The sequence below is a fragment of the Amaranthus tricolor genome, chromosome 11, assembly GCF_026212465.1.
Source record: "Amaranthus tricolor cultivar Red isolate AtriRed21 chromosome 11, ASM2621246v1, whole genome shotgun sequence".
Lineage (NCBI taxonomy): Eukaryota > Viridiplantae > Streptophyta > Magnoliopsida > Caryophyllales > Amaranthaceae > Amaranthus > Amaranthus tricolor.
Window position 1 is genome coordinate 15,825,306 of NC_080057.1, and position 23,569 is coordinate 15,848,874.

Genomic DNA, 23,569 nt, shown 5'->3' on the forward strand with positions numbered 1-23,569 from the left:
GAAAGTGAGTTGGAAGAAAACTTATTTTACTTTCTTATAAAAGGGCAGCAGTAGTATTAAGGGGGGACTCTTTACGTAGGTAGTGGGGATTAGTTGTTAGCTTAGTTTTTTATCATATATTATTTAGATTAGTTATTAAGATTTTGTCAGATGCTTTGTTTTTGTTTTGTTTTAGTTCATACGTAACTTTTAGTTTTTCGTCATAATTATTCTCTTTATTTAATTATTATTTTTATTATGCTTTATTTAATTGTTTTCCTTAATTTCTTGTTCTTTCTTTTAATCATGCTTAGTTTAATCGCTTTGATTATTTTAGATTAAATTATGTTCGAGTAGTTTTATTCTAGGGTTGTGGGGATTCATGAATAATACGAAGGGGTAATTTATTATTGTTGATTATTGATGATTGATTAATTTCCTATTGATTGATTTAATACTATTCAATTAGATTAGGCCTGGTTTAATTGCATGAGTTTTGCATTATTGATTCGAGATTCGAGAGATGAGAATTGATGTTTAGGCTTAGTTTCAATAGGCGTGTTAATCTATAAATGGTTAAGTCAAGATTCGAGAGATGCGATTTAATACCGGTAGATTAATATTTGATTATAATAAGTAGCGAAAGCCCTTTATAATCTGGTTAATTTATGCATTGATAATTGATTGTTATGTTTTACCCTGGAGTATTATTTATTGGTGAACCTATACCCTAGACCTTTTATTATTGACTATTCCTTTATTTAATTTTCTTAGTTTGATTATTAGTGTAATTCACACAATACAAATTGGTTACTCGATAATTTAGATTACAATAATTGATTAGGAGTAAAAGAACATTGTTTCCCTGTGGATTCGACTCTACTTCCCTATTTACTTTAGCTAGAGGACTTAGGAATTACTTTTGAATAGGTGATACGACTTTAGCCTGTCAAAATTTGGCGCCGTTGCCGGGGAAACGGTTTTATTTGGAATGATTATTAGAGTCTAGATTTTTTTTTATTATTATGAGTTGAAAATATCCATGCTTACGCCACTACAAGAATTATATTCGTTTTATGCAGAACCTGACTACTGTTGTTGTCAATATCGTCTTTGTCATGAAAATCCTGAATGCTCTTATAGTGAGTTTTTCGTGCGTGCTCCGGATGATTTTAGAGTCTTTTCATTTACATATGATCATATTCAGAAATGATTGGTGGAAAATGAGAGCTATTGGAAGGCTCTTGATGAAAAAGTCTATGGACACTATAATAATACGAATGTTATTGAGGATGAGGAACCATCGGTTATAGAATTTGTGGTTGAAAATTCATTGGTTGACGAATCGGTGATTGATAAAACATTAGTTGTAGAAACGGTGGTTGAAAATTCCTTTGTTAATGATGAGTTTATTCATGAGGGTAGAATATTCAAGTCATTATTTGATGATAAAGACAAAGACTACCTCCATGTTCGTTCTATTAGTGCTTAATGAAATGTTTGCAGGAGCGTTTGATAAGTTACTCAAGGCGTTGAATTCTTCCAATTGAGGAGGGATGGAGTACGGTCGAACGGGACCTTGATAAACTAGCGCTTTGCGGGAGGCAACCCGTATTTTATTGTTTTTTATTTTTTTTCTTTTTTTTGTGTTTCGTTTGTTTTATTTTAGAGTGGTAAGGAGAGCATATCTTATGCTTGTGGGAGTTTCTATTTGTGTAGGTTTTGATCTAGAAAGGTGTCGATTTAAAAGGAGAAGAATGATCGGGCGCGCGTATGGATCAACAAAACTGCTCAAGTTCGACAAGTTGTAACTTTTACGTTTCTTATCGGATTTTTTCGTGTGACCTATCGTTGGAAAGCTCTTAAAGTCTGCTTTCCAACCCAATTGGAATCACTGCATTATCATTTATACATCAAAAGTTATGATCAGAATAGTGCACATGACTTAATTTTTATCTTTTTCCCACTAACACTTTGTTTCATTCTTGCCCAAATTTGTTCCAAAGAGATGCATTGCAATCCACGAGGCATTGGTGACATTGATGTGGTGATGATGATGAGTAGTAGTCACCTTGACAACTAACTTCCCTTTTAAGACAATGAGGACATTGTCTGATTTTAGCTTGGCGGAGATTTTTGGATTGAGGTATCTTTCTTTTCTCTCTTTTTGTTTTTGATGTGTTTAGTTTAGATTTATTGCTTTCTAGGGTAGATTTCATTGCTTTAAAAATAAAAAAATAAAAAAGAAAAATAAATCCAAAAATACGTTCCAATGAATAATAAATCATGCTTCCCTGTGCCCCATACATGAAATATTGTTTTGATTCTTGGTATATGATGACGAGTACTGTGGATAGGTTAGCCATGATTTAATGTTTAATTGCTTGGATGCCCTAACATGAGTCAATTTTGTCCAACTGCTTGTGAATATAGTGCTTGACTAGTTGATTTGGTTAGGTATGTGTGTTAGTTCCTGGTATGTCAATAAAGTTGAGTATGGTTTATAACTTTGAGTAATATTTGTATGACTCATTATTATGCACATTGAGGAGGACGAAGACATTTGTTCTCTTAGGTAGCCTTCAGATGATTTTAGATACATTTGTTCCCTTCTTGCTACCCATGTTGTTGCTTGTGCCCTTTCATTGTTTATTAGCCACCTTACAAGCCTATTTTGCCCCATTGGTTACTAGTCCCAAGCTTGTCTTGGGGGAGCTAATAGTGAGTGAGGTGAGGGAGTTGTAGTGTGCACTTAATTTGCACAAATTTGGGTGGATTTGAGAAGTTATTTGTTTGTTCTTATTTTTGTGGATTGGAAAAAAAAAAAGATTGACAAATTGTTCAAAGTTGAAAAAAAATTCCAATGTGAGATAAAAAGGAAAAAAAAAGAGCAAAAGAAAAAAAAAATTGTTTCAATGTTCAAATGTTCTTAGTGAAGGTGGATCAAAAGAAAAGAAAAAGAGAAGAAAAAAAAAATCAAATTGAAAAAAAATAGAGTTCAAAGTTTGTTTGTTCACGCAAGTTTTATAGTGTTATATTTGTATATATGAGTAAATTGTAATTGTTGGGTATTTTTAATATAATTGGTTGTTTGGTGAATTTTTGGTAGTGTTGGGTTGTGTTGGAGATGATTGGTCATTATTTATTTTTGACCTTGGTTATATTTATTATTGGTTATATTTATTAGGATTTTGGCTTGCTTAAGCATGGCTTTACTCTCACGTTTTCCCAAATACTTCCTACCCTTTACCTAAGCCTTACATTAGAAGCTTTGAAGACCTTCCGACCTTTGTGCATAGAGTTGTGTGAATGTGAAATTAGTTGTTTATCAATGCAAAGAATGATTTGATATATTTCGAGTCGACTGCTAGGTTGAGTGCTTGTTTTCTTAAACACACGAGTGCTGTGAGTTTGGGAGGGCAATGTTCACATTTAAAGGGGTTGGATGGAAAGCGATCGAGTACATCTTTTACTCGCCACATAAAAGAGCAAAGAGTGTGTGAGCACTAGTCTTGAACTCCATATACACTTGTGGTTCGCTCTACTTGACAATTGTTAGGGAAGATGAGTACTTGGATGGATTTGATTGGTTGACTTTGATGCATATTTGTTGGATTTTCCTTGAATCGATTATGCTTGATTTAAATTATTTTTGGGGTGAAGTTTTGGTTTATTTATTCATTGCTTTGCTTAAGCACAAGCAAAGGTATGGCTTGGGGGAGTTTGATAAGTCTATTTTATATATATTTTTATTCCCCGCCCACGGTCATATTTGTGCTTATTTTAGCTCTGCGGAGCTATTTTTATTACTAATATACTTTTTCTAGTCTTTTTGTAGAGTTAGTATTATTTTGCAGGAATCTACAGATTTATAATAATTCCCGAGCTTATTGAGCCACTACAAATATATTGGAGTATGATCGTATTTTATGACTGTATACTTAAAGCCCAGACCGAGTCAAAGAAATTTAGTTCGGTGATCAAGGGCTCGATATGTGAGAAGGTCCAAGATTTTACAAGTTTTTATTACGAACCAATCAAGGAAAGAAATTGGGCCAAAAGCTTGAAGGGGTCTGAGCTTGCAAGTCCAAGATATATTAAGAAGAAGGAAATTACAGACCAAGTAAAAAGGCCAAATATTATATCTGTTGGGCGTGGAATTAACGGGCCCGATCGGATGGCCCAATTCCCGATCAATTACCATGCGTGATACTGCTGCCTCATTTGTTGGAGTTTTTATTATTATTGGACTTTGTTATAAAACTATAGAAATCCCACTAGTGTAGACGTAGTACGGGGCTTTAGGGGTAGGGGTTAGAAGTTGAGTTGGAATAAAACTTCTTTTACTTTCTTATAAAAGGGCAGCAGTAGTATTAAGGGGGGACTCTTTACTTAGGTAGTGGGGATTAGTTGTTAGCTTAGTTTTTATCATATATTATTTAGATTAGTTATTAAGATTTTGTCAGATGCTTTGTTTTTGTCTTGTTTTAGTTCATACGTAACTTTTAGTTTTTCGTCATTATTATTCTCTTTATTTAATTATTATTTTTATTATGCTTTATTTAATTGTTTTCCTTAATTTCTTGTTCTTTCTTTTAATCATGCTTAGTTTAATCGCTTTGATTATTTTAGATTTAATTATGTTCGAGTAGTTTTATTCTAGGGTTTTGGGGATCCATGAATAATACGAAGGGGTAATTTAATATTGTTGATTATTGATGATTGATTAATTTCCTATTGATTGATTTAATACTATGCAATTAGATTAGGCCTGGTTTAATTGCATGAGTTTTGCAATATTGATTCGAGATTCGAGAGATGAGAATTGATGTTTAGGCTTAGTTTCAATAGGTGTGTTAATCTATAAATGGTTAAGTCAAGATCTGAGAGATGCGATTTAATACCGGTAGATTAATTATGTGATTATAATACGTAGCGAAAGCCATTTATAATCTGGTTAATTTATGCATTGATAATTAATTGTTATGTTTTACCCTGGAGTATTATTTATTGGTGAACCTATACCCTAGACCTTTTATTATTGATTATTCCTTCATTTAATTTTCTTAGTTTAATTATTAGTGTAATTCACACAATACAAATTGGTTACTCGATAATTTAGATTACAATAATTGATTAGGAGTAAAAGAACATTGTGTCCCTGTGAATTCAACCCTATTTCCCTATCTACTTTAGCCAGAGGACTTAGGAATTACTTTTGATTAGGTGATACGACTTTAGCCTGTCACTAGGATTTGGATCACATCCAAATTCAAATCCGTTTAATTTCCAAACATGTAGTTTTTGTCAATTCCATCATTTCAAATGAAATGATTGTATCCAAAGATAGCATAATTTATACCAAACATCCCCTTAAAGTGGTCCAAACCTCTTACAACACCCCTTGATAATCTTTGTTGAGATTCCACAAAATAGTGTACATTTACACTTTTCACGTTTGCCAAATGTACATTTTGTGTTTTCAATACCTATAATCACACATGCAAAAGAACTTATAATTACACAAACATAAAAACTATAATGATTGAATATTAATAACGTACTTAATAAGACAAATTATATATGACCTCACATGACTATATTTTTTTTCTTACATATTGAGAAATTAAAAAAATTCTCTTAACTTGTGAGTTGTGAACACTGACAAAAATTCTATTGTCCTTGTTTTGTCAAACGAAGGGAGTAAACAAAAACGATATTAATGACAATAAGTGGTAAAAGAAATTAAATTGAAACTTTAAATGCCGCTAATGATAACGGCCAAGAGATACATTTATTTAGCTAACAAGATCTTCTCAAATGTCATCAAGCAACTAGATACACTAGCATAGTAGAGATACATCTATTTAGCTAACAAGATCTTCTCGAATGTCATCAAGCAACTAGATACACTAGTATAGTAGAGCAAGTCTCAAAAAACTCTATAAGCTCAGGATTATTGGGTTTCAGATGAAAGACACCATCATCATTCTTCTTCTTTTGTTTCATCTCATGAACGTAGGCCTGTAACTTGTCTACCATAGGCCAAGGTCCCACCACCTCATTGACAAGATCGAACTCTCGAGGTACAAGATACCAATTGTCAGGTCGCATTGAAGTCTTGCCTTTGTAAAACTTGTAATATCTGTCCATCCAAACAAACATATGACTCCAAATTAGATCATACGACAAAATATGAAACCTAATACTCCGTGAGAAAATTGGAGTAATTGTTTTGCGATGAGTAGCTAGCTCCGTGAGAAACAATTGGAGAAGCACAAATTTCATGCCTGCCCCTAGAAACACTCTTGGGCTTTCTATGGATAATAATAGTTTCTACTTTTCAGATGACTCATATTTGGCAAAGTTTGTTTTGAAGTTGTAATGGAAACTTGGCCAAACAAAGCCCCTTCATGTAAATAAGTAAATATCATCAGTTCTAATGAGCAATACAGACAACAATAACCAGTTCAATGAAATAAATTCAATAAAACAGAAGTTGAATAGCCAGCAATAACTAGTTTCATAAAATAAGGGGGCTGTTTAGTTAAGGGTATTCAGCAAAGGGAAAGAGAAACAACACTGTTCTTTCCATTAGGAAGTGTTTGGTTGTACATTTTGTTCATTCCCTTTCAGCTTTTTCCTTTATTGAGTTCCCCAAAACACCTCTATCCTCATTCCCTCCTACATTTGGATTCCCCCATATTCTTCTTCTTCTTCATCATCCACCTTGACCTCCTTTGACCAATGTTCCACCACTACCACAACCAGCACCTTGTCCCCAACCTCCACTAGAAACACCACCACCCTTGTAATCCTACCTCCACCATCACCATTAACAACCTTCTACCACCACCAACACTAACAAAAGCACCCCAAAAAAATCACCATAAAGAAAAGACCAAAACAAATCTCACCATTGCATCCAACCACTAAACCAATGATTCCATACCTCACGGCTACCATAACTCCAAAATTCAACAACCCCTAACAAATATAACCCAATTAAGCTAAATCTTCTTCTACAACCATAAACACCTTTAAAGCGAGAGAAGATACAAATCCATGTGAAATCTGCTTTTTATGGTCTAATTCAAGCATAATAAGCCTAAATGGATGGCTCTCTTGATAAGAGATTAGGGTACGTTGAGAGGAACCAAGGTAGGGCCCTCTTTCCCATGTATGATGACTATGCTCGTCGGGGTGCTATTCCCGACGATGTTGTTTACCCTGACTGGTACCAGCCACCACCTCAGGGATATGTAGATCCCACCTCCCATGGCATTTACAGTGACTATTCCGCATCTGCTGGCTATGGCCGAAACTCTCCTTTTGGTGGGATGGGGGGGAATGTTAACCCTCATTATTTTGGTGGTAGTTCTTCTGGTGGTGCAGGTGGTAGTGGAGGTGGTGCGATGGATGAGGATGATGATGATTAGGCATGCTGGGCTAATTCCCAAGTCAATGAGGACATTGTCTAATTTTGGCTTAGGGAGATTTTTGGATATTGGTATTTCTCTCTTCTCTTTCTTTTTGTTTTTGATGTGTATAGTTTAGTTTTTTTGCTTTCTAGGTTAGATTTTATTGCTTTGAAAAAAATTTTAAAAAATACAAAATTATTATCCAATGAATGATAAATCATGCTTCCCTGTGCCCCATACATGAAAATTTTTCGAAATTGTTTTGATTCTTGGTATATGATGATGAGTATTGTGGATAGGTTAGCCATGATTTGATGTTTGATTGCTTGGATGTCTTAACATGAGTCAATTTTGCCCAACTACTTGTGAATATAGTGCTTGACTAGTTGATTTGGTTAGGAATGTGTGTTAGTTCCTGGTATGTCAATGAAATTGAGTATTGGTTGCAACTTCGAGTAATGGTTGTATGACTCATTATTATGCACATCGAGGAAGACGAAGGCATTTGTTCTCTTAGGTAGCCTTCAGATGATTTTAGATACATTTGTTCCCTTCTTGCTACCCATGTTGTTGCTTATGCCCTTTCATTGTTTATTTAGCCACATTAGTGAGTGAGGTGAGGGAGTTGGAGTGTACACTTAATTTGCACAATGTGGGTGGATTTGAGAAGTTATTTATTTGTTCTTATTTTTGTGGATTGAAAAAAATTGAGAAATTGTTGTTCAAAGTTGAAAAAATTCCAATGTGAGATAAAAAGAAAAAAAAAAGAGCAAAAGAAAAAAATGGTTTCAATGTTCAAATATTCTAAGTGAAGGTTGATCAAAAGAAAAAAAAAGAAGAAAAAAATCAAATTCAGAAAAAAAAAAAAAAAAAAAAAAGAGTTCAAAGTTTATTTATTCACCCAAGTTCTATAGTGTTATATTTTGTATATATGAGTGAAGTTGTAAGTATTGAAAATGTGTGAAATATTGGTTTGGTTGTTTGGTGAATTTTTGGTAGAGTTGAGTTGTGTTGGAGATGATTTGGTCATTATTTAATTTTGACCTTGGTTTTATTTATCAGGATTTTGGCTCCCTTAAGCATGGCTTTACTCTCATGTTTTCCCAAATTTATCCTACCTTTTTACCCTAAGCCTTATGAAAGGCGTGTCGCGCACCTAGCAAAAATAACCTAACTATTCCTTCTACTTATGTAGTCGGGCAAGCAAGGGTCGAATCCCAAGAGACTAACTGGTTCAAAGTGGTTGTATTGACTTTAATTAGAGCTAAGCAAGTAAACAAAATAAGAGGAGATTGATGTAAACTAAATAACTAAAGCAATTGAAACTAATAGGAAATATCAACGATTAAAAGCAATTCTAGGCTTAAGAATTCCCACTAACATGAATTAATTCGGCAAGCAATTCCCTTTTCCCTTGATCAATTAACCAACAATTCATAGGATGGGAGCACCCTAAAAAAATACTAGTGATTTCTTTCGATCAATCAAAAGCTTCCTTAACAAAGCAATCCTACCTATTTTCATGGATTCAAGCGATTTAAGGACTTTAAGCATAGCATTCCTTAAATCCTAACAAATTTCACCATCAACTTTCGTGATGATTTCCTTTATCTCAATTTAGAGTTCTAAATTCAATCAAGAATCAACTTTCGTTGTAAACCTAATCACATTCATCCAATATTATTTCTAATCAAAGAATGATAATAAAACCAACTCTAAATTGAATGAATTGTAAATTAATCAAGGTTGCGAATTGGGAATTCAATTGCAAATTAATCCATATAAGGGTTCATCTAATCCCTAGAATTTGGGGAAACTACTCACACATAATTGTTGAATAAACAAAACAAATATTGAAAGAAAGCATGATTAATAACAATAAAAAGAAAATAAAGATGAGAAGATATTACTTGAATTGATGAAATTGTCAAATCAATGTTGCAAAAATCAAAGTAGAGAATTGTGTGCCAAAAGAAAACTAAGGAGAACTAAGCCTTTTTAATGTGAAATTAGTTGTTTATTAATGCAAAGAATGATTTGACATATTTCGAGTCGACTACTAGGTTGAGTGCATGTCTTTTTAAACACACGAGTTCGTGAGTTGGGAGGGCATTGTTTTCATATAAAGGGGTGGATGGAGAGCGAACGAGTACATCTTTTACTCGCCACATCAATGAGAGTTGAGTGTGTGAGCACTAGTCTTGAATTCTAAATGCTCTTGTGGTTTGCTCTATTTGACAATTGTTAGGAAGGAGAGTTGGACGAATTTGATTGGTTGGTTTTGATGCATCCTTGTTGGATTTGCCTTGAATTAGTATGCTTGGTTTAGATTATTTTTGGGGTGAAGTATGTTTTGTCTGTTCATTGATGAGCTCTTTGCTTTGGGACAAGCAAAGGTTTGGCTTGGGAGAGTTTGATATGTTCATTTTATTAGAGATTTACTCCCGTCCCTTGGTCATATTTAGGAGTATTATTGGCTCTTCGGAGTCACTTTTATCACTAATATGTGTTCTCTAGTGTTTCCGTAGTTTTGGTACTGTTTTATACGAAATTGTAGATTTGGAGCATTTTCCCGGACTTATATTAAGCAACTACGAGCATTGGAGAAATATGACCGTATTACATAGTCCAAGACCGGTTAGAGTCATCAAGTCGGTGATTAAGGGCTTGGCATAGAATAGACCGAGGCAATGGACCAAGTAATCAAGACCCAAGGTGGAAAACCCGGAATTGGGCCAAGAGAAATAGCCCAAACTTGAAAAGGTTCAGCATGCCCGGGAGCAAGCCCTCGCCCTAAGGCGCGCCCGGCCGGGAAAGCCATATAGAAGAAAAAGAAGACTTCGCCCTGACGCGCGCCTGACCGGGCACGTGTTTCTGAAGCGTTTTAATGATATAATTTGTTTTATCTTTTTAGCCTAAGTATAAATACGTTTTATTTTAGGAAGTTAAGAATGTTTTTTTACTCTCTTTACAAATTTCGGATTTTAGTTTAAGCTCTTATTAATCCTCTTACTTTTCTCTCTCTACACTCTTGAGTTTTATACGATTCATTATTTCCATTATTTTTGGTAACAATTTCTTCCCTTTCATTTTTAGTAATTAATTTCTTGGATTAATTATGTCGTATTTAATTGCTTTGCTTAGTTTAGATTTTAATATGTGTGAGTAGTTTATTTTCTAGGGTCGTGGGGATCCATAAATAATATAAAGGGGTAATTTACTATTGTTGATTGTTAATGCTTTGGTTAATTTCCTATGGATTGAATTAATGCTATGCAATTAGATTAGGCCTAATTTAATTGTATGAGTTATGCATTATTGATTCTAAATTCAAGAGATGAAAATTGATGTTTAGGCTTAGTTTCGATAGGCAGGTTAATTTATAAATGGTTAAGTCTAGATTCGAGAGACGCGATTTAATACCAATAGATTAATTTTGTGATTGTAATACGTAGCGAAAGCCCTTTATGATCTGATTAATTGATGCATTGATAATTGATTGTTGTGTTTTACCCTGGAATATTATTTATTGGTGAACCTGTAGCCTAAGTCTTTTATTATTGATTTCCTCCCTCATTCAATTTGCCTTAGTTTAATTATTAGTCTAATTCTTATTAAAAACAGTGTTATATATATGCTGAAATACATGATGTTGAAATTTAAGTAATCTCAAGTATAACCTTCCTAAACAAGTATTAATGATTACTTGATAATTCTTATTTGGTCAAGCAACTTAACCTGCTCATTTCCTTAAGCTACTAATTAGAGTAATAACCAAAAATAGTGTACCAGCTTATTAAAAAAACGCAACTAACCTACTCATCAAAACCATTTGGGCACAGTCGTTTGAATTCCAACTGAAAAGAAAAATAAAAAAAAAATTAAAAGCAGGAAATCTATGAAATAATTACCAGAAAGTATACAAACATCGCTGAATTGTAAACACTGTGCAGCAGAATTGGTGCACAGAGATTCCTTGAATAAAGGTAGACAGCTCCCGTAAACAAACCAAAAGATCAAGATCATTTAATCATGAAAAAAAATGCAAAAGAAATAAATTGAAGTAATAATAATCAAAACTGAGATTAAGAAATATACCAAAGAAAAAATGAGGAGGAAAAACACTCAAGTCAAATCTTTGAGCTCCAACATGTAACAATCCAAAAGCCACTGATGAAAGAAGCAGAGCTGTGGGTGTAGCTACCCTATAGATAAGGAAACAACAATTTTGTTCAATATATTGGAACAATAAAATAAATTTGAGTTAATAAAAAACCAATATATAAACTCGTAAACTTAACAATAAAAATAATCATTAACAGTAACTATATCGACATATTTGACACTTAATTGGTTTGTTTTGTTCAATATATTAAAATTCATTTTCAAACACAAAAAGGATGAGATAAGATCAAATATATAATAATAAAAATTAACATTGGTATAAATAGGCAAAAAGTAAATATTAACACTCTCGTAAATTAGCCAAATAAAAAAGTAAGTTGAAATACAATAGAATAAAAAAACCCTAATTTGGTAAACTTGAAATACAATAGAATAGAGAAATTTTAATGATACTAACCATTTTGTCAGGGAAGTGAGCAAAAAACCCCTATAAACTATTTCCTCAACAACAGCAGCTACATTAACTTGGACAAATGTGAAAACAGCAACTAGGTTGGTGCAAAATGGCATCATCTTCAGTTTGACCTGGTCATCCTCAGCATATTCCTGAAATATATGTAAATGAATATATTTTAAATTAGGAAAATGGTTAAAAATAACCCGATTCTTATTTGTCGCCACCTTTTACATTTTATCGCCACCCTCCTTCGAATGAAATTACGAATTTGCCCTTGTAATTTAAAAATTTACAAATTTGCCATTGAAGTTAATAACTTTTCATTTTAATTTTTTTTTTATTATTTTTATTTATATTATTATTATTTTTATTATTATTGTTATTATAATAATTATTATTTTTTTTATTATTATCATTATTATTATTATTATTATTATTATTATTATTATTATTAATATAATTATTATTATTTAAATAAAAGTAACTTAAAAAATAAATTAATTAAACAAAAGAAATTTTATAAGTCGAAATTCAAAAAAAAAAAAAAATTCCAGTCGCACACAACGTGCGACTCGACCTAACTACAGTCGCACGTTTTGTGCGATTGGTTTTTTTTTTTTTTGAATTTCGACTTAAAAAATTTCTTTTGTTTAATTAATTTATTTTTTAAGTTACTTTTATTTAAATAATAATAATAATAATAATAATAATAATAATAATAATAATAATAACATAAATAATTATAATTATAATAACAATAATAATAATAATAATAATAACAATAATAATATAAATAAAAATAATAAAAAAAAATGATAATGAAAAGTTATTAACTCCAATGTCAAATTTGTAAATTTTTAAATTCCAGGGGCAAATTCGTAATTTCATTCGAAGGAGGGTGGCGATAAAATAAAAAAGTGGCGAAAAATAAGAATCGGGTTATTTTTAACCATTTTCCTAAATTTAAAATATATTCATTTACATATATTTCAGGAATATGCTGAGGATGACCAGGTCCAACTGAAGATGATGCCATTTTGCACCAACCTAGTTGCTGTTTTCACATTTGTCCAAGTTAATGTAGCTGCTGTTGTTGAGGAAATAGTTTACAGGGGTTTGTTGCTCACTTCCCTGACAAAATGGTTAGTATTATTAAAATTTTCTATTCTATTGTATTTCAAGTTTACCAAATTAGGGTTTTTTTTTTTTATTCTATTGTATTTCAACTTATTTTTTTATTTGGCTTACTTACGAGAGTGTCAATACTTACTTTTTGTCTATTTATACCAATGTTAATTTTTATTATTATTTATTTGATCTTATCTCATCTTTTTGTGTTTAAAAATAAATTTTAATATATTGAACAAAACAAACCAATTAAGTGTCAAATATGTCAATATAGTTACTGTTAATGATTATTTTTATTGTTAAGTTTACGAGTTTATATATTGGTTTTTTATTAACTCAAATTTATTTTTGTTGTTCCAATATATTGAACAAAATTGTTGTTTCCTTATCTATAGGGTAGCTACACCCACAGCTCTGCTTCTTTCATCAGTGGCTTTTGGATTGTTACATGTTGGAGCTCAAAGATTTGACTTGAATGTTTTTCCCCCTCATTTTTTCTTTGGTATATTTCTTAATCTCAAGTTTGATTATTATTACTTCAATTTGTTTCTTTTGCATTTTTTTTCATGATTAAATGATCTTGATCTTTAGGTTTGTTTACGGGAGCTGTCTACCTTTATTCAAGGAATCTCTGTGCACCAATTCTGCTGCACAGTGTTTACAATTCAGCGATGTTTGTATACTTTCTGGTAATTATTTCATAGATTTCCTACTTCAGTTTATTTCTAGTATTTTTTTAATAGTAATTTAATGTTTTTTTTATTTATTTTATTTTTTTTTCAGTTGGAATTCAAACGACTGTGCCCAAATGGTTTTGATGAGCAGGTTAGTTGCGTTTTTTTCTTAATAAACTGGTACACTATTTTCGGTTATTACTTGAATTAGTAGTTTAAGAAAATGAGCAAGTTAAGTTGCTTGACCAAATAAGAATTATCAAGTAATCATTAATACTTGTTTAGGAAGGTTATACTTGAGATTACTTAAATTTCAACATCATGTATTTCAGCATATATGTAACACTGTTTTTAATAAGAATTAGACTAATAATTAAACTAAGGCAAATTGAATAAGGGAGGAAATCAATAATAAAAGACCTAGGCTACAGGTTCACCAATAAATAATATTCCAGGGTAAAACACAACAATCAATGCATCAATTAATCAGATCATAAAGGGCTTTCGCTACGTATTACAATCACAGAATTAATCTATTGGTATTAAATCGCATCTCTCGAATCTAGACTTAACCATTTATAAATTAACCTGCCTATCGAAACTAAGCCTAAACATCAATTCTCATCTATTGAATTTAGAATCAATAAATTTGCTTTATCTTTTTAGCCTAAGTATAAATACGTTTTATTTTAGGAAGTTAAGAATGTTTTTTTACTCTCTTTACAAATTTCGGATTTTAGTTTAAGCTCTTATTAATCCTCTTACTTTCTCTCTGTACGCTCTTGAGTTTTATGCAATTCATTATTTCCATTAATTTTGGTAACAATTTCTTCCCTTTCATTTTTAGTAATTAATTTCTTGGATTAATTATGTCGTATTTAATTGCTTTGCTTAGTTTAGATTTTAATATGTGTGAGTAGTTTATTTTCTAGGGTCGTGGGGATCCATAAATAATATAAAGGGGTAATTTACTATTGTTGATTGTTAATGCTTTGGTTAATTTCCTATGGATTGAATTAATGCTATGCAATTAGATTAGGCCTAATTTAATTGTATGAGTTATGCATTATTGATTCTAAATTCAAGAGATGAAAATTGATGTTTAGGCTTAGTTTCGATAGGCAGGTTAATTTATAAATGGTTAAGTCTAGATTCGAGAGACGCGATTTAATACCAATAGATTAATTTTGTGATTGTAATACGTAGCGAAAGCCCTTTATGATCTGATTAATTGATGCATTGATAATTGATTGTTGTGTTTTACCCTGGAATATTATTTATTGGTGAACCTGTAGCCTAAGTCTTTTATTATTGATTTCCTCCCTCATTCAATTTGCCTTAGTTTAATTATTAGTCTAATTCTTATTAAAAACAGTGTTATATATATGCTGAAATACATGATGTTGAAATTTAAGTAATCTCAAGTATAACCTTCCTAAACAAGTATTAATGATTACTTGATAATTCTTATTTGGTCAAGCAACTTAACCTGCTCATTTCCTTAAGCTACTAATTAGAGTAATAACCAAAAATAGTGTACCAGCTTATTAAAAAAACGCAACTAACCTACTCATCAAAACCATTTGGGCACAGTCGTTTGAATTCCAACTGAAAAGAAAAATAAAAAAAAAATTAAAAGCAGGAAATCTATGAAATAATTACCAGAAAGTATACAAACATCGCTGAATTGTAAACACTGTGCAGCAGAATTGGTGCACAGAGATTCCTTGAATAAAGGTAGACAGCTCCCGTAAACAAACCAAAAGATCAAGATCATTTAATCATGAAAAAAAATGCAAAAGAAATAAATTGAAGTAATAATAATCAAAACTGAGATTAAGAAATATACCAAAGAAAAAATGAGGAGGAAAAACACTCAAGTCAAATCTTTGAGCTCCAACATGTAACAATCCAAAAGCCACTGATGAAAGAAGCAGAGCTGTGGGTGTAGCTACCCTATAGATAAGGAAACAACAATTTTGTTCAATATATTGGAACAATAAAATAAATTTGAGTTAATAAAAAACCAATATATAAACTCGTAAACTTAACAATAAAAATAATCATTAACAGTAACTATATCGACATATTTGACACTTAATTGGTTTGTTTTGTTCAATATATTAAAATTCATTTTCAAACACAAAAAGGATGAGATAAGATCAAATAAATAATAATAAAAATTAACATTGGTATAAATAGGCAAAAAGTAAATATTAACACTCTCGTAAATTAGCCAAATAAAAAAGTAAGTTGAAATACAATAGAATAAAAAAACCCTAATTTGGTAAACTTGAAATACAATAGAATAGAGAAATTTTAATGATACTAACCATTTTGTCAGGGAAGTGAGCAAAAAACCCCTATAAACTATTTCCTCAACAACAGCAGCTACATTAACTTGGACAAATGTGAAAACAGCAACTAGGTTGGTGCAAAATGGCATCATCTTCAGTTTGACCTGGTCATCCTCAGCATATTCCTGAAATATATGTAAATGAATATATTTTAAATTAGGAAAATGGTTAAAAATAACCCGATTCTTATTTGTCGCCACCTTTTACATTTTATCGCCACCCTCCTTCGAATGAAATTACGAATTTGCCCTTGTAATTTAAAAATTTACAAATTTGCCATTGAAGTTAATAACTTTTCATTTTAATTTTTTTTTTATTATTTTTATTTATATTATTATTATTTTTATTATTATTGTTATTATAATAATTATTATTTTTTTTATTATTATCATTATCATTATTATTATTATTATTATTATTATTATTATTATTATTAATATAATTATTATTATTTAAATAAAAGTAACTTAAAAAATAAATTAATTAAACAAAAGAAATTTTATAAGTCGAAATTCAAAAAAAAAAAAAAATTCCAGTCGCACACAACGTGCGACTCGACCTAACTACAGTCGCACGTTTTGTGCGATTGGTTTTTTTTTTTTTTGAATTTCGAGTTAAAAAATTTCTTTTGTTTAATTAATTTATTTTTTAAGTTACTTTTATTTAAATAATAATAATAATAATAATAATAATAATAATAATAATAATAATAACATAAATAATTATAATTATAATAACAATAATAATAATAATAATAATAACAATAATAATATAAATAAAAATAATAAAAAAAATGATAATGAAAAGTTATTAACTCCAATGTCAAATTTGTAAATTTTTAAATTCCAGGGGCAAATTCGTAATTTCATTCGAAGGAGGGTGGCGATAAAATAAAAAAGTGGCGAAAAATAAGAATCGGGTTATTTTTAACCATTTTCCTAAATTTAAAATATATTCATTTACATATATTTCAGGAATATGCTGAGGATGACCAGGTCCAACTGAAGATGATGCCATTTTGCACCAACCTAGTTGCTGTTTTCACATTTGTCCAAGTTAATGTAGCTGCTGTTGTTGAAGAAATAGTTTACAGGGATTTGTTGCTCACTTCCCTGACAAAATGGTTAGTATTATTAAAATTTTCTATTCTATTGTATTTCAAGTTTACCAAATTAGGGTTTTTTTTTTATTCTATTGTATTTCAACTTATTTTTTTATTTGGCTTACTTACGAGAGTGTCAATACTTACTTTTTGTCTATTTATACCAATGTTAATTTTTATTATTATTTATTTGATCTTATCTCATCCTTTTTGTGTTTAAAAATAAATTTTAATATATTGAACAAAACAAACCAATTAAGTGTCAAATATGTCAATATAGTTACTGTTAATGATTATTTTTATTGTTAAGTTTACGAGCTTATATATTGGTTTTTTATTAACTCAAATTTATTTTTATTGTTCCAATATATTGAACAAAATTGTTGTTTCCTTATCTATAGGGTAGCTACACCCACAGCTCTGCTTCTTTCATCAGTGGCTTTTGGATTGTTACATGTTGGAGCTCAAAGATTTGACTTGAATGTTTTTCCCCCTCATTTTTTCTTTGGTATATTTCTTAATCTCAAGTTTGATTATTATTACTTCAATTTGTTTCTTTTGCATTTTTTTTCATGATTAAATGATCTTGATCTTTAGGTTTGTTTACGGGAGCTGTCTACCTTTATTCAAGGAATCTCTGTGCACCAATTCTGCTGCACAGTGTTTACAATTCAGCGATGTTTGTATACTTTCTGGTAATTATTTCATAGATTTCCTACTTCAGTTTATTTCTAGTATTTTTTTAATAGTAATTTAATGTTTTTTTTATTTATTTTATTTTTTTTTCAGTTGGAATTCAAACGACTGTGCCCAAATGGTTTTGATGAGCAGGTTAGTTGCGTTTTTTTCTTAATAAACTGGTACACTATTTTCGGTTATTACTTGAATTAGTAGTTTAAGAAAATGAGCAAGTTAAGTTGCTTGACCAAATAAGAATTATCAAGTAATCATTAATACTTGTTTAGGAAGGTTATACTTGAGATTACTTAAATTTCAACATCATGTATTTCAGCATATATGTAACACTGTTTTTAATAAGAATTAGACTAATAATTAAACTAAGGCAAATTGAATAAGGGAGGAAATCAATAATAAAAGACCTAGGCTACAGGTTCACCAATAAATAATATTCCAGGGTAAAACACAACAATCAATGCATCAATTAATCAGATCATAAAGGGCTTTCGCTACGTATTACAATCACAGAATTAATCTATTGGTATTAAATCGCATCTCTCGAATCTAGACTTAACCATTTATAAATTAACCTGCCTATCGAAACTAAGCCTAAACATCAATTCTCATCTATTGAATTTAGAATCAATAAATTTGCTTTATCTTTTTAGCCTAAGTATAAATACGTTTTATTTTAGGAAGTTAAGAATGTTTTTTTACTCTCTTTACAAATTTCGGATTTTAGTTTAAGCTCTTATTAATCCTCTTACTTTCTCTCTGTACGCTCTTGAGTTTTATGCAATTCATTATTTCCATTAATTTTGGTAACAATTTCTTCCCTTTCATTTTTAGTAATTAATTTCTTGGATTAATTATGTCGTATTTAATTGCTTTGCTTAGTTTAGATTTTAATATGTGTGAGTAGTTTATTTTCTAGGGTCGTGGGGATCCATAAATAATATAAAGGGGTAATTTACTATTGTTGATTGTTATTGCTTTGGTTAATTTCCTATGGATTGAATTAATGCTATGCAATTAGATTAGGCCTAATTTAATTGTATGAGTTATGCATTATTGATTCTAAATTCAAGAGATGAAAATTGATGTTTAGGCTTAGTTTCGATAGGCAGGTTAATTTATAAATGGTTAAGTCTAGATTCGAGAGATGCGATTTAATACCAATAGATTAATTTTGTGATTGTAATACGTAGCGAAAGCCCTTTATGATCTGATTAATTAATGCATTGATAATTGATTGTTGTGTTTTACCCTGGAATATTATTTATTGGTGAACCTGTAGCCTAAGTCTTTTATTATTGATTTCCTCCCTCATTCAATTTGCCTTAGTTTAATTATTAGTCTAATTCTTATTAAAAACAGTGTTATATATATGCTGAAATACATGATGTTGAAATTTAAGTAATCTCAAGTATAACCTTCCTAAACAAGTATTAATGATTACTTGATAATTCTTATTTGGTCAAGCAACTTAACCTGCTCATTTCCTTAAGCTACTAATTAGAGTAATAACCAAAAATAGTGTACCAGCTTATTAAAAAAACGCAACTAACCTACTCATCAAAACCATTTGGGCACAGTCGTTTGAATTCCAACTGAAAAGAAAAATAAAAAAAAAATTAAAAGCAGGAAATCTATGAAATAATTACCAGAAAGTATACAAACATCGCTGAATTGTAAACACTGTGCAGCAGAATTGGTGCACAGAGATTCCTTGAATAAAGGTAGACAGCTCCCGTAAACAAACCAAAAGATCAAGATCATTTAATCATGAAAAAAAATGCAAAAGAAATAAATTGAAGTAATAATAATCAAAACTGAGATTAAGAAATATACCAAAGAAAAAATGAGGAGGAAAAACACTCAAGTCAAATCTTTGAGCTCCAACATGTAACAATCCAAAAGCCACTGATGAAAGAAGCAGAGCTGTGGGTGTAGCTACCCTATAGATAAGGAAACAACAATTTTGTTCAATATATTGGAACAATAAAATAAATTTGAGTTAATAAAAAACCAATATATAAACTCGTAAACTTAACAATAAAAATAATCATTAACAGTAACTATATCGACATATTTGACACTTAATTGGTTTGTTTTGTTCAATATATTAAAATTCATTTTCAAACACAAAAAGGATGAGATAAGATCAAATATATAATAATAAAAATTAACATTGGTATAAATAGGCAAAAAGTAAATATTAACACTCTCGTAAATTAGCCAAATAAAAAAGTAAGTTGAAATACAATAGAATAAAAAAACCCTAATTTGGTAAACTTGAAATACAATAGAATAGAGAAATTTTAATGATACTAACCATTTTGTCAGGGAAGTGAGCAAAAAACCCCTATAAACTATTTCCTCAACAACAGCAGCTACATTAACTTGGACAAATGTGAAAACAGCAACTAGGTTGGTGCAAAATGGCATCATCTTCAGTTTGACCTGGTCATCCTCAGCATATTCCTGAAATATATGTAAATGAATATATTTTAAATTAGGAAAATGGTTAAAAATAACCCGATTCTTATTTGTCGCCACCTTTTACATTTTATCGCCACCCTCCTTCGAATGAAATTACGAATTTGCCCTTGTAATTTAAAAATTTACAAATTTGCCATTGAAGTTAATAACTTTTCATTTTAATTTTTTTTTTATTATTTTTATTTATATTATTATTATTTTTATTATTATTGTTATTATAATAATTATTATTTTTTTTATTATTATCATTATTATTATTATTATTATTATTATTATTATTATTATTAATATAATTATTATTATTTAAATAAAAGTAACTTAAAAAATAAATTAATTAAACAAAAGAAATTTTATAAGTCGAAATTCAAAAAAAAAAAAAAATTCCAGTCGCACACAACGTGCGACTCGACCTAACTACAGTCGCACGTTTTGTGCGATTGGTTTTTTTTTTTTTTGAATTTCGACTTAAAAAATTTCTTTTGTTTAATTAATTTATTTTTTAAGTTACTTTTATTTAAATAATAATAATAATAATAATAATAATAATAATAATAATAATAATAACATAAATAATTATAATTATAATAACAATAATAATAATAATAATAATAACAATAATAATATAAATAAAAATAATAAAAAAAAATGATAATGAAAAGTTATTAACTCCAATGTCAAATTTGTAAATTTTTAAATTCCAGGGGCAAATTCGTAATTTCATTCGAAGGAGGGTGGCGATAAAATAAAAAAGTGGCGAAAAATAAGAATCGGGTTATTTTTAACCATTTTCCTAAATTTAAAATATATTCATTTACATATATTTCAGGAATATGCTGAGGATGACCAGGTCCAACTGAAGATGATGCCATTTTGCACCAACCTAGTTGCTGTTTTCACATTTGTCCAAGTTAATGTAGCTGCTGTTGTTGAGGAAATAGTTTACAGGGGTTTGTTGCTCACTTCCCTGACAAAATGGTTAGTATTATTAAAATTTTCTATTCTATTGTATTTCAAGTTTACCAAATTAGGGTTTTTTTTTTTTATTCTATTGTATTTCAACTTATTTTTTTATTTGGCTTACTTACGAGAGTGTCAATACTTACTTTTTGTCTATTTATACCAATGTTAATTTTTATTATTATTTATTTGATCTTATCTCATCTTTTTGTGTTTAAAAATAAATTTTAATATATTGAACAAAACAAACCAATTAAGTGTCAAATATGTCAATATAGTTACTGTTAATGATTATTTTTATTGTTAAGTTTACGAGTTTATATATTGGTTTTTTATTAACTCAAATTTATTTTTGTTGTTCCAATATATTGAACAAAATTGTTGTTTCCTTATCTATAGGGTAGCTACACCCACAGCTCTGCTTCTTTCATCAGTGGCTTTTGGATTGTTACATGTTGGAGCTCAAAGATTTGACTTGAATGTTTTTCCCCCTCATTTTTTCTTTGGTATATTTCTTAATCTCAAGTTTGATTATTATTACTTCAATTTGTTTCTTTTGCATTTTTTTTCATGATTAAATGATCTTGATCTTTAGGTTTGTTTACGGGAGCTGTCTACCTTTATTCAAGGAATCTCTGTGCACCAATTCTGCTGCACAGTGTTTACAATTCAGCGATGTTTGTATACTTTCTGGTAATTATTTCATAGATTTCCTACTTCAGTTTATTTCTAGTATTTTTTTAATAGTAATTTAATGTTTTTTTTATTTATTTTATTTTTTTTTCAGTTGGAATTCAAACGACTGTGCCCAAATGGTTTTGATGAGCAGGTTAGTTGCGTTTTTTTCTTAATAAACTGGTACACTATTTTCGGTTATTACTTGAATTAGTAGTTTAAGAAAATGAGCAAGTTAAGTTGCTTGACCAAATAAGAATTATCAAGTAATCATTAATACTTGTTTAGGAAGGTTATACTTGAGATTACTTAAATTTCAACATCATGTATTTCAGCATATATGTAACACTGTTTTTAATAAGAATTAGACTAATAATTAAACTAAGGCAAATTGAATAAGGGAGGAAATCAATAATAAAAGACCTAGGCTACAGGTTCACCAATAAATAATATTCCAGGGTAAAACACAACAATCAATGCATCAATTAATCAGATCATAAAGGGCTTTCGCTACGTATTACAATCACAGAATTAATCTATTGGTATTAAATCGCATCTCTCGAATCTAGACTTAACCATTTATAAATTAACCTGCCTATCGAAACTAAGCCTAAACATCAATTCTCATCTATTGAATTTAGAATCAATAAATTTGCTTTATCTTTTTAGCCTAAGTATAAATACGTTTTATTTTAGGAAGTTAAGAATGTTTTTTTACTCTCTTTACAAATTTCGGATTTTAGTTTAAGCTCTTATTAATCCTCTTACTTTCTCTCTGTACGCTCTTGAGTTTTATGCAATTCATTATTTCCATTAATTTTGGTAACAATTTCTTCCCTTTCATTTTTAGTAATTAATTTCTTGGATTAATTATGTCGTATTTAATTGCTTTGCTTAGTTTAGATTTTAATATGTGTGAGTAGTTTATTTTCTAGGGTCGTGGGGATCCATAAATAATATAAAGGGGTAATTTACTATTGTTGATTGTTAATGCTTTGGTTAATTTCCTATGGATTGAATTAATGCTATGCAATTAGATTAGGCCTAATTTAATTGTATGAGTTATGCATTATTGATTCTAAATTCAAGAGATGAAAATTGATGTTTAGGCTTAGTTTCGATAGGCAGGTTAATTTATAAATGGTTAAGTCTAGATTCGAGAGACGCGATTTAATACCAATAGATTAATTTTGTGATTGTAATACGTAGCGAAAGCCCTTTATGATCTGATTAATTGATGCATTGATAATTGATTGTTGTGTTTTACCCTGGAATATTATTTATTGGTGAACCTGTAGCCTAAGTCTTTTATTATTGATTTCCTCCCTCATTCAATTTGCCTTAGTTTAATTATTAGTCTAATTCTTATTAAAAACAGTGTTATATATATGCTGAAATACATGATGTTGAAATTTAAGTAATCTCAAGTATAACCTTCCTAAACAAGTATTAATGATTACTTGATAATTCTTATTTGGTCAAGCAACTTAACCTGCTCATTTCCTTAAGCTACT

At 29.8% G+C, this 23,569-nt stretch overlaps 3 protein-coding genes and 1 long non-coding RNA gene across 4 annotated transcripts; 3 read left to right on the forward strand and 1 right to left on the reverse strand.

Annotated features, from left to right (window-relative positions):
• Positions 1–4,970: 4,970 nt before the first annotated feature.
• Positions 4,971–12,491, reverse strand: LOC130827194 (uncharacterized). Its single transcript, XM_057692848.1, has 3 exons — positions 11,983–12,491; positions 11,499–11,605; positions 4,971–6,124 (listed from the first exon to the last, which is right to left on the reverse strand). The coding sequence occupies exons 1-3, from the start codon at positions 12,096–12,098 to the stop codon at positions 6,015–6,017; spliced, it is 333 nt and encodes a 110-aa protein (XP_057548831.1). The 5' UTR covers positions 12,099–12,491; the 3' UTR covers positions 4,971–6,014.
• Positions 12,492–12,729: 238 nt separating this feature from the next.
• Positions 12,730–13,814, forward strand: LOC130827196 (uncharacterized). The gene is made up of 3 exons (XM_057692850.1): positions 12,730–13,124; positions 13,506–13,612; positions 13,702–13,814. The coding sequence occupies exons 1-3, from the start codon at positions 13,009–13,011 to the stop codon at positions 13,812–13,814; spliced, it is 336 nt and encodes a 111-aa protein (XP_057548833.1). The 5' UTR covers positions 12,730–13,008.
• Positions 13,815–17,467: 3,653 nt separating this feature from the next.
• Positions 17,468–17,887, forward strand: LOC130827197 (uncharacterized). Its single transcript, XR_009047175.1, has 2 exons — positions 17,468–17,751; positions 17,841–17,887. It is a non-coding gene; the product is annotated as an uncharacterized LOC130827197 (long non-coding RNA).
• A 2,766-nt stretch (positions 17,888–20,653) lies between these two features.
• On the forward strand, positions 20,654–22,088 carry LOC130827195 (uncharacterized). Its single transcript, XM_057692849.1, has 3 exons — positions 20,654–21,398; positions 21,780–21,886; positions 21,976–22,088. Exons 1-3 carry the CDS (start codon positions 21,283–21,285, stop codon positions 22,086–22,088), a joined length of 336 nt encoding a protein of 111 aa, XP_057548832.1. The 5' UTR covers positions 20,654–21,282.
• Positions 22,089–23,569: the final 1,481 nt, after the last annotated feature.